Source organism: Symphalangus syndactylus, chromosome 18 (genome assembly GCF_028878055.3).
Source record: "Symphalangus syndactylus isolate Jambi chromosome 18, NHGRI_mSymSyn1-v2.1_pri, whole genome shotgun sequence".
In the NCBI taxonomy this organism is placed as follows: Eukaryota; Metazoa; Chordata; class Mammalia; order Primates; family Hylobatidae; genus Symphalangus; species Symphalangus syndactylus.
The window spans coordinates 78,867,220-78,879,464 of record NC_072440.2 but is presented as its reverse complement, the minus strand read 5'-3'; the positions used below and the strand labels follow the sequence as shown (position 1 = coordinate 78,879,464).

The window sequence follows — 12,245 nt, the reverse complement described above, 5'->3', positions numbered from 1 at the left end:
GATGGTCTCGATCTCCTGACCTCGTGATCTGCTGGCCTCGGCCTCCCGAAGTGCTGGGATTACAGGCGTGAGCTACCGCACCCAGCCCAAATACTGATTCTTAAGTTCTACACACGGGTCAAGAATGGGAAGATAGATACTTAAGAAATAGGATGGAAAGGAATAGAAAAGAAATTGGAAAATTATGTACTTAAATTGGAAGCTTGTAGGAGAATATTTGGTAATATTCAATATATGAAAATTATTTGGGAGAAAGATGACTAGCGTTTCCTGAGTAAATAATATATAATTCTATCCCCATGAAGAGTTTTGAAAAGAGGAAGGAGCCAAGCAACGCGGCTGTTTTCAAATTTCATCATGGACTAGAACCAAACGTCCCCGGGCTTCTGGCTCACAGAAGATTTTCTCAGCTGTCACTAACGAAGTTGCTTTCAAATAGCACCAGTCTCCAAGGAGTCTATTGTAGTTTACAGATATTATCTCATGCATCCTTACCTTACTCTGTTAAGGTATTACAAGGCAGGTAGTTCCTAATTTATAGAAGAGGGGAAAAGCAGAGGTGAGAGCAGCTAGAAATTCAGGGACGTTATCTTGTATTGCTCAACATTGCACCTTACTTATTGGGCCAGCCTGTCTCAATGGCATTCTCTGATTTAGCAGTTGTAGTTCTATTTTTTTGAAATATCCCATCCAGAGGAGAATGTAATGCTATTTGGAAAATGAAACTGGCAAGCACCATCTTTTTGTAGAACAAGAAGTCCCAGAACATCTGACCTAAAAAAACCACTATGTGTCATTGGCTTTTGGCAAGAATTTTTACTGATAGAAAAAAAATTGCAACACTGACCTGGTGCTTATTTTGTTAATATCATCTTCAACTTTTTCACTTTAAGTATCTTTTCACATGTCTAATGATATGCAATGGGAGATAATTTTTAAGTATTTACTAGAATGTAGACATCACATACCCATGGATATTTAGTGGACCCATTATATATTTCTTTCTTTTTTTGTTTCTGTAGTTTATGTCCTGAAAATCTGTTTATATTTTAAGTGTGATTAAAGGTCATATATACATTGTGTACTGGGATACTTAAACATTAAATCCACTCATATAAATTCAAGATCCACCTCAGAAAAAACACTTATTTTAAATGCAGCTAGAAGCCATGGTGTTAACACTTATTTTAAACTGTTGAACTCTCTCCTATATCTTTTTCCTAATTTTATTGTTTGACAATTCTTAAAAATGCCTCAAGCTGTCGTAGTAGTTATCTCTGCACAGACTTAACCATATTTTAGGTGATTTTTTTCTCCCCAAATTGGAAAGAATGATGATTAATAACTTCAGTTAGCTGTGAATATGAAAAGTAAGGTGTATTTTTACCAGAAAATATTACCATATGGTCATATCACCATGGTTTCTGGAAAGGCTTGGAAGTAGGTGATGAGTTCACTCTCTCCTCATGTTTTTTTTTTCCACCTCCAGGGAATTCCTGTCATATGAAAGGTTTTAAATTATTCAAACCTAGGATGTTCTTGGGCCCATGAAGCCAAAGTGAGAATTTCCCTAGAGCGTCCAATGTCTGCAGAGAGAACCTCTAGCTGGGTGGATACATGGCTTCCTCACACTCACCCCCATTCCTTGTATTTCTTTCTGGAAAGCTGTGCTATTACTTGAAAGGTTTCATGTCCAGAAATTGGCCCTAAAGGAGCTGCCAACTCCCAGAGTGGAGAGGCCAGGTCCTGCTAGTTGAAGAATTGGGGCCAGGTTCTTCCTTGGAATGTGTGCAAATATTTTAATCCAGGTATGCTTGACCATGCATTATTGCCATGCATTTAAGTATAGACCCAATGTCGGCCGGGCGTGGTGGCTCAAGCCTGTAATCCCAGCACTTTGGGAGGCCGAGGCCGGCGGATTACAAGGTCAGGAGATCGAGACCATCCTGGCTAACACGGTGAAACCTCGTCTCTACTAAAAATACAAAAAATTAGCTGGGCGTGGTGGTGGGTGCCTGTAGTCCCAGCTACTTGGGAGGCTGAGGCAGGAGGATGACATGAACCCGGGAGGTGGAGCGTGCAGTGAGCAGAGATGGCGCCACTGCACTCCAGCCTGGGCGACAGAGCGAGACTCCGTCTCAAAAAAAAAAAAAAAAAAAAAGTATAGACTCAATGTCTCACTTACCCAATTATTGTTTTTCCGATTCAAATGTAGATATAACATGCTTTCCCCCCGGACTTCATCCCAAAGTAAGATTTTGCTTTGGTGTTCTGATAAAATGTTCACGACCTAGCTTTTTGATTTTTCAGATATTGATGAATGTTTGAATCCAAGTACTTGTCCAGATGAGCAGTGTGTGAATTCTCCTGGATCTTACCAGTGCGTTCCCTGCACAGAAGGATTCCGAGGCTGGAATGGACAGTGCCTTGGTAGGTACTATAGTGTACTTATCAAAGGTTTGTTTCTTCTGCATGGCCCATTTTCTGATAGAGTGGTGTAATGCCAATGGAGCCCTCTTTCAAAATGAAAAAATGAAATCTTACATCAGTCTAAGAAAAGTTCCCAGTAACTTTTAACCATTGAGAAAATAAGAAAATGACTTAGCATGAAGGATGTAAGATTCTAGATGGGGCAAATAATTAGGATTGAAACAAACTGTTATTCCTAATGAGATAAATATCCAAAACCAAATAAGATAGTAAGGTCTACAGGAAGGAAGAGAGATGGAGAGCAAAACACTTAAAAAGAGAGAAGAAGCATCTACCACAGACAAGTAGAATTAGGTAACACACACACACAAATTTTCAACAGAAGTAGCAAAGGTAGTGCCTTAGGCACTGAGGAAGACAGAGTAATAAATTTGCTTTGATTCTAATTACCTGTGCTGTAGTTAGCTCTGCCCCTTAATGGTTTTCATTTGTGTCTACCATGCAATCTTTTCCCCTAAAACTTGAACTCTTTTCCATTCCATACCAGAACTCTGAATATGTGAGTTAAACTTTTCATTCCTTCTTTCCTTTCTCCCTCAAATGCTTAAGAACTTACTATAGGCTATGCATGGTGGCTCATGCCTGTAATCCCAGAACTTTGGAAGGCGGAGGCACGAGGATCACTTGAGGCCAGGAGTTTGACACCAGCCTGGGCAGCATAGCAAGACCTCATCTCTACGAAACATTAAAAAACTTACCTGGGCTTCGTGGTGTGTGCCTGTAATCTCAGCTTCTTGAAGGCTGAGGTGGGAGGATCGCTTGAGTCCGGGAGGTCGAGGTTTCAGCGAGCTATGATTGTGCCACTGCTCTCCAGCCCGAGTGACAGTGAGGCCCTGTCTCTAAAATATGAAACAAAAGGCAAAACTTACTGTATATCTCCAGAGTTGTACTAAGTTCTGGGATCTATTGAGAGGAAAAACTGGTATGACCCCTTCCTTTTGGTACTTACTGTCTGGTGGGGGAGACTGACATGCACTCAAACGTCTCACAGATAAATGCAAACTCACAGATTTGAGACAAGCACTAGAAAGGAGGGTTCTATGATGCTGTGAGAGCATATGGTAGAACGAGCTGCCCTTAGGAAAATTCTTGAGTTGAGGTTCAACTGGTGAGGAGGTGGGAGAACATTTCAGGCACAGTAAACACCATATGCCAGAGGCTTGTGGAGGAAGAAGAGAGCAGAAGGCCAGTGTAGCTGAAGGCCAGAGAACACAGGAAGATTTGCTGCAAGATGAGAGGACAGACCACTGAAAAATTTAAAGCCCTCTTAGTCCTGTTAAAACTGACGGTCTTCATTCTCATAGCCCTGGGAAGACATTTAGGTGTTTTAATGGGGGTTGCAGAAGTACTCTCAGTTTTAAAGCTTTAGTCTCATCACCAAGCAGCATCAGCTCAGACTCTGTAGCTGGTATGGAGAGCTCCATGTCCTGAGCCCCTAGGCCCATCCCCAACCCAAGAGTCTCTGCTGATGGAGTGGTGAGATGTAGTCTTTGAAGAAAATATTTTTATTCATTAGTTGTTCCTAATTGCTTATTTGATAAGCAATTGTTTTTGTAACTGGTGCTGGCCAGAAAGTATTAATATATATGGTTTCAGTTTTCCCATTTGGCATAAATTTCATACTTGCCTATCAAGGTTCCATGTGTATTCTCATTTTCACATCCTGATAAATAATCCAGGAGCAGAGCCTGAACTCTACCTTAAATAACTACAATTCATAATAGTAGTATAAACACAGCCCTGACTCATGAATTTATTAGTGGAATGTGATCAAATTGGCAAGTGATTGTTCTTCAATATAAATAATACTAAATGAATTCTTATACCTGTATGTGCATATATATATATATATATATATATATGAACTTTAGTGATGGAAGCACAGCACCTCATTTAGAACTAATTTTACTTTTGTCAACCAGATGAGTAGAATCATAAGCAGAAATATTAGATCACTGCATTTCTCAATTCAGCCAAAGTCCCACATTTAGCCCCTTGTTTTGTTTTTGCATTGCTGAGGTCGTGCATTTCCTGTTATTAAATGGAGGCAGTGCCCTTTATCTTTCTGCTTTGGGTAAAATTTTAGGCTCTACATAATCTACAGATGAAGCCACTCCCCCAAGATTTAATTGCAGTTCCATCCATTGTTCATATTGGACTTGCAGCTCTTCTAAATTTCTCATGAGGGCCTTTGCAGGTTATACTGAAATAGATTTTCCATCTTAATTTTTCATAGTGGTAGAGCTTTCAAATGTTGAGAAGTTGACTGTGACAAAAAGCAGATATTGCAGCATGCCTTTCTACTTACATTGAGCCAATGGGTGGGTTGGATTTTTCTGCTAAACTCTGACCATGTTAATGACTGCCCAGCCCTAGCTTTGTACTTCTGGTACTCTAAAATACCTTTCAGAAGGTGCAGTCTTGTCTTAAGCCTAGTTTTGAGTTGAGCTCATCACTAACATAACTGGATATATATTCATTCATTTAACAAATATTGAGTATCTACCTTGTGCCAGGCATTTTTCCAGGACACTGGGGATTGAGAGTGACTAAAATAGGCCAGGTGCGGTGGCTCACGCCTGTAATCCCAGCACTTTGGGAGGCCGAGATGGGCGGATCATGAGGTCAAGAGATCAAGACCATCCTGGCCAACGTGGTGAAACCCCATCTCTACTAAAAATACAAAAATTAGCTGGGTGTGGTGGCACGTGCCTATAGTCCCAGATACCCAGGAGGCTGAGGCAGGAGAATCGCTTGAACCTGGGAGGTGGAGGTGGCAGTGAGCCGAGATTGTGCCACTGCACTCCAGCCTGGCGACAGAGCAAGACTCCATCTCAAAAAAAAAAAAAAAGAGAGTGAATAAAATAAAGTTTCTCCCTTCATTGTAGTTACACTCCAGTGCTTACATTGTGCTTACAAATAAACACATAAGCAAGTACAATATATGGGATGTCAGATGTGATGCATGACGTGAAGGAAAGTAAAGAAAAAGATTCAGAGTCTTTAGAGATCCCATGGTGGTCAGGATAGTCAAATGCTAAGTTATTAACATGCTCTTCCTGGCTAGTCATTTGTTTTGTCTCTAACCGTTACCTGTGATTATATCCTTTTAGTTCCGATAATATAGGATATATTGATAAATTTTTTGCCGCAGTTTTTAATGAAAATTCTCCGTGATAACATTAAAGACTTTTTTTTTTTTTTTTGAGACAGAATCTGGCTCTGTCGCCCAGGCTGGAGTGCAGTGGCATGATCTTGGCTCACTGCAACCTCCGCCTCCCGTGTTCACGCCATTCTCCTGCCTCAACCTCCCGAGTAGCTGGGACTACAGGTGCCCGCCACCACGCCCGGCTAATTTTTTGTATTTTTAGTAGAGATGGGGTTTCACCATGTCAGCCAGGATGGTCTCGATCTCCTGACCTCGTGATCCACCCGCCTCGGCCTCCCAAAGTGCTGGGATTACAGGTGTGAGCCACCGTGCCCAGCCAATAAAAAATTTCCTGTAATCACACCATTTTGGTGAAAAATCCTACATTTGGCATTTGTTAGTTGCCATCTGTAGAGATGATAATGTCTATCTCACAGGGCTGCGATGTTCCATAAATCTTAGTATCTTTTTTTCTACAACTCTCCTTTCACATGTTTTTACATTGTTATAATCAAATATATACAATGTTTTATATAACATTTCTTAGATTTGGCATTCTGCTTATAGTTTTTTTCTAAACTGGTCTATCTTCACGTTGATTTGACTCTCTTTCTATTGAATTTTCATTAAGCATTGCTATTCAACCCCTATATTCTGCAGGGATTTTATACCAGTTACACTTTCTGCTTCTTTCACAGACTAAATGATGAACTTGGTGAAACCATTAATGGCCTCTTTGTATTCATGCCATGTAAGCTGGATCTTACTGATTGATGCTTCTCCTTGATTTATAAATTAGAGCAGCAATTGTTTTGGGCAGAAATAGGCAAAATGTTAGCAGGTGTTGTCTGAGGGACTACATTTTTTCCCTAGTGTTTAGCTCAGGTCATACAATAGTTTATTATCCACTTCAAATATCTATCATTTCTGACTGTACCTAACACACATCATCCCTAATGCTTTTTGGCAACTCTTGTTGGCTCTTCTGTTAATGTAGCTTCTTCTTTCAAGTCGTGGATTTCATTCTTCTCTAGAGAGTCACGTTCGTCATTCGGCACTGTATTCCTTGGACCTGACATTCAGCCTGGAGTTGCTGCCCACTTGATCCCCACCTTTAATGACTATTTCGTCACTCTGGGTTCTGGCCAGTTCCAAATGGCTGTTTCATCCAAGTCCTTTCTTAAGGGAAGCCAGCCTGTCAGGTACTCAATTTACAGGTTCTTCTTGACTTGTGGAGAGCTGGCCTGATTCAAACCCGATGAGAGCCATCCCCCAAGGAAACTCTCTAATATTTAATTATTTAAAGATACATTTGATATTGCTAATGTAGAGATCTTAATTCCCTGAATTTAGACAGAGTTTGGGCTACATGACCTCTCTGAAGCTTAGTTTTATTATCTGTAAAATGGGGATTGAAATACTTGCTGTTTAAGCTTTCTTGCCAGAATAAAGTAAGCAATATGAAGCACCTAGTAGGCATCTGACACATGGTAGAACCCCGTCCATGCTACAACCATTTTGTCCCCAACTATTACCCTCCTCTATCTTGCTCTTGTCCTCAAACATAAGAGATGCGGTAATAACTGGTACTTGGTAAAGTAAATTATGTATCACATTCTTTTTTTTTTTTTTTTTTTGAGATGGTGTCTCACTGTTGTCGCCCAGGCTGGAGTGCAATGGCGTGGTCTCGGCTCACTGCAACGTCCGCCTCCAGGGTTCAAGGGATTCTTCTGCCTCAGTCTCCCGAGTAGCTGGGATTACAGGTGCCCGCCACCACGCTTGGCTAATTTTTGTGTGTTTAGTAGAGATGGGGTTTCACCATGTTGGCCAGGCTAGCCTCGAACTCCTGACCTCAGGTGATCCACCCACCTCAGCCTCCCAAAGTGCTGGGATTACAGGCATAAGCCACCATGCCCGGGCCACATTCTTCTATATAACTATATTCTCTTTGGCTTTTTGAAGCTCATGTCAAATAGTTTTTTAATTCTTCCTATGTCATTGGAGCATTCTTATTTTTATTTTTATTTTTGTTTTTTATTTTATTGTATTTATTTATTTTTTTGAGTCAGAGTCTCCCTCTGTTGCCCAGGCTGGAGTGCAATGATGCGATCTCGGCTCACTGCACCCTCCAACTCCCGGGTTCAAGCAATTCTCCTGCCTCAGCCTCCTGAGTAGCTGGGATTACAGCTGCATGCCATTACGCCCGGCTAATTTTTGTATTTTTAGCAGAGACGGGGTTTCACCGTGTTGGTCAGGCTGTTCTCGAACTCCTGATCTCGTGATCCACCTGCCTCAGACTCCCAAAGTGCTGGGATTACAGGCGTGAGCCACCGCGCCTGGCCTTTTGGAGAATTCTTTTATGAATGTAAATAATTTTGTGGTTCCTGTTCGATATCTCCCGTCCAAATACTAACTGGGCCCACCCTGCTTAGCTTCCAAGGTCAGGCTAGATTGGGCACGTTCAGGGTGATATGTCTGTTGACTCCTTCCAACTTCTTAGTGTTATTACTTAGCTGGAATATACTTCTTGGGAGCCATGATACTTCTCTATAGGGTCATTAGTGACTCCTAACAAATGTTTAGCCATCTATAATAATGCTGCTATTTCCATTCCTGTACTTTATTGTCTCTGCTCACCTTCACAAGGCAGAATATGCCACCTATTGGATATATGCAGCTAGCCTTTTGGGGGTTGTCTTGCTTTGTAGTTCAGTTCGTGATAGAACTTAAGACCCGGTGGGCCGGGCGCGGTGGCTCACGCTTGTAATCCCAGCACTTTGGGAGGCCAAGGCGGGCGGATCACGAGGTCAGGAGATCGAGACCACGGTGAAACCCCGTCTCTACTAAAAATACAAAAAATTAGCCGGGCGTGGTGGCGGGCGCCTGTAGTCCCAGCTACTCGGAGAGGCTGAGGCAGGAGAATGGCGTGAACCCGGGAGGCGGAGGTTGCAGTGAGCCGAGATCGCGCCACTGCACTCCAGCCTGGGTGACACAGCGAGACTCCGTCTCAAAAAAAAAAAAAAAAACAAAAAAAAAACTTAAGACCCGGTAACACAAAGTTCTGAGATTTTGTCAGTGTAATCTTTCTTTTTTAATCCCTGATTAAGTTGAGAATGACTTTCCGACTCCCATTTAAACTCTCTGAATGTCGGTCTTGAGTATTTGAAGAATTTAGTATCATTCAATCTACTTGACAACTAATTAGCTACAGTCTTAACCAAGACTTGGCACAGAGAACTTGAAGAATAAACTTGGGCAGAAAACATGGAGAACTCATTGTTCTAGAAGTTCTTTTCACACTAGGATTTATTTTCAGATTTGAAGATTCAGTGTTAACTTTCATGGCTTATATGAATATTCATAGACTAATCCGAAATTGAAGACTTGGTACAGCAGGTATTTGTTTTATAGAAGATTGCAACTGAGTACAACATGTACCTTTTTCATATTTTATGTGCAAACATTAGCCTTATCCCTAAATTATTATATGCTAAAGCATGCTTCTAATCAATCACTAAGCTATTTATTGAGCTGTTGTCTATGTATCTATATGCCAGAGAAGATTGGCAATTATAAAAACACCCACCCAAATGTCCAACAATGATAGGCTGGATTAAGAAAATGTGGCACATATACACCATGGAATACTATGCAGCCATAAAAAATGATGAGTTCATGTCCTTTGTAGGGACAGGGATGAAGCTGGAAGCCATCATTCTCAGCAAACTGTCGCAAGGACAAAAAAACAAACACCGCATGTTCTCACTCATAGGTGGGAATTGAACAATGAGAACACATGGACACAGGAAGGGGAACATCACACACCAGGTCCTGTTGTGGGGTGGGGGGAGGGGGGAGGGATAGAATTAGGAGATATACCTAATGTTAAATGACGAGTTAATGGGTGCAGCACACCAACATGGCACATGTATACATATGTAACCTGCACGTTGTGCACATGTACCCTAAAACTTAAAGTATAATAAAAATAAAATAAAAACAACAACAACAAAAAAAACTTTTGAAAGTAGGCAGCATGGTTTGTGGGAACATTAATTATTATAACAAAATCCTTCTCATTATATAGTTTATGAAGGTTTTGACATGATGGCATCATTTGATCCTCACGGTAGTCATCTCTGTAGTACAAGTGTGGAAATTGATTCCCAAACAAGAGACTAGGCTTACTAAAGGTTATAGGTAATAAATATCAGAACTAGGATGTGACCCCTGATCTTTTATCTCTAAATCCAGTGTTTTGTTCTGTACAATGTCTCATGTACCCTTCATGTACACATAAGAAAACTAAAGAACAAAACAATATAATGAAGACAATAAGGAAAATAAAAGAGCATAGAAAGGAGAAAGCCACATGGGCTGGAATCATCCCTTGCAAGCAGCAGTAACAATGGCTCGGGGATTCTAGAGTTTGAGGCAGCAAGTCTGCACCATATGTAGTGGCAGTTGAGTTTTGCTGAAAGATAAAATGCTCCTTTGGAAAGGTGAGGTAGGAAGCCAATAATTTGGTGGGATTAGTGATTGGATTTTTCTGAGATCATCCCTGGCTCTTTATGTAGGATGTGCACAGCATTCATTGGTTTTTCTCCAGTTCTGCAAAGCTGTGATGATTCTTTGAGAATTATGTAACAAATGTTTGTCAGCAGCTCTGTTGCTACTACCCCATATTTTAACTTCATCAGAACTGACAGAGGGGGTGTGAGATTCTGAGGATCTACTATACCTCAAATGCAGTTGAGGTGGTTTCATCACACTGGCTGGACCAACATCTGTCTCTCATTTTGCCATGCTTGCTTTTCTGCCAAATATATTCTCCCATCTTCTTTAGTATAAAAGATTATGTATGAAGAATAGTTGAGGAATCACTGGAGTAATGACACATTTGGGGTAGGGGGTAATCCTGTGTTTTCCTGTAGTTATAGTGTTAGAATAAGATGCTTTATCCCTATCTCAAGTGGTACTGACTCACTGAAGCCTGTATTGGTGATTAAGGAACAAATTGAGTTTGGATAGCCTTAGAGAAATAATTGGCTATGTTAACATATTCATCTCATTGAAAGTACAGGAAGTAATACAGGTAAATTACTGCTCCAGGACAAATTCTAGCCAACTCCAAGCATCTGCTACATGAAATGTAAGTGAGCACAGGCTGAGGAGAACATGACCGGGTGACATCAGCCACTGAATACCCTCTGTACATGGTGGGTTATGCCCACCAGGGAGGGGCTTGAGACAGTCTGGTATGTTCCCAGGATATTAGTGTGTCCGGAATTCGTGGGTTCTTGGTCTCACTGACTTCAAGAATGAAGCCGCGGATCCTCGCGGTGAGTGTTACAGTTCTTAAAGGCGGCGTGTCCGGAGTTTGTTCCTTCTGATGTTCAGATGTGTTCGGAGTTTGTTCCTTCTGGTGGGTTCGTGGTCTCACTGGCTCAGGAGTGAAGCTGCAGACCTTCGCAGTGAGTGTTACAGCTCTTAAGGCGGCGCGTCTGGAGTTGTTCGTTTCTCCCAGTGGGCTCGTGGTCTTGCTGGCTTCAAGAGTGAAGCTGCAGACCTTCGCGGTGAGTGTGACAGCTCATAAAAGCAGTGTGGACCCAAAGAGTGAGCAGTAGGCCGGGCGCGGTGGCTCACGCTTGTAATCCCAGCACTTTGGGAGGCCGAGGCGGGCGGATCACGAGGTCAGGAGATCGAGACCACGGTGAAACCCCGTCTCTACTAAAAATACAAAAAAAATTAGCCGGGCGTGGTGGCGGGCGCCTGTAGTCCCAGCTACTTGGAGAGGCTGAGGCAGGAGAATGGCATGAACCCGGGAGGCGGAGCTTGCAGTGAGCCGAGATTGCGCCACTGCACTCCAGCCTGGGTGGCAGAGCAAGACTCCGTCTCAAAAAAAAAAGAAAAAAAAAGAGTGAGCAGTAGCAAGATTTATTGCAAAGAGCAAAAGAACAAAGCTTCCACAGTGTGGAAGGGGACCCCAGCGGGTTGACCCTCCTGGCTCGGGCAGCCTGCTTTTATTCTCTTATCTGGCCCCACCCACGTCCTGCTGATTGGTAGAGCCGAGTGGTCTGTTTTGACAGGGCGCTGATTGGTGCGTTTACCATCCCTGAGCTAGACATAAAGGTTCTCCACATCCCCATCAGATCAGTTAGGTACAGAGTATTGACATAAAGGTTCTCCAAGGCCCCACCAGAGCAGCCAGGTACAGAGTGTCGATTGGTGCATTCACAAACCTCGAGCTAGACACAGAGTGCCAACTGGTGTATTTATAATCCCTGAGCTAGACATAGGTTTTCCAAGGCCCCACCAGAGCATCTAGATACAGAGTGTCATTTGGTGCACTCACAAACCTCCAGCTAGACATAGGGTGCTGATTGGTGTGTTTACAAACCCTGAGCTAGATACAGAGTGCCGATTGGTGTATTTACAATCCTTGAGCTAGACATTAAGGTTCTCCAAGGCCCCACCAGAGTAGCTAGATACAGAGTGTCGATTGGTGCATTCACAGAACCTGAGCTAGACACAGGGTGCTGATTGGCATATTTACAATCCCTGAGCTAGACATAAAGGTTCTCCACATCTCCACCAGACTCAGGAG

At 42.3% G+C, this 12,245-nt stretch overlaps 1 protein-coding gene across 33 annotated transcripts in view; it reads left to right on the top strand.

The window, feature by feature from the left end:
- Positions 1 to 12,245, top strand: part of LTBP1 (latent transforming growth factor beta binding protein 1) — a 442,730-nt gene that overhangs the window by 315,190 nt on the left and 115,295 nt on the right. For 31 of the 33 annotated variants that reach the window (XM_063623691.1, XM_055252600.2, XM_063623686.1 and 28 more), the window contains one exon: positions 2,311 to 2,430. The exons of the other annotated variants lie outside the window; for them this stretch is intronic. In XM_063623691.1, the coding sequence (XP_063479761.1) occupies positions 2,311 to 2,430 (120 nt within the window). The remainder of the gene's footprint in view (positions 1 to 2,310; positions 2,431 to 12,245) is intronic. 33 annotated transcript variants of the gene reach the window in all.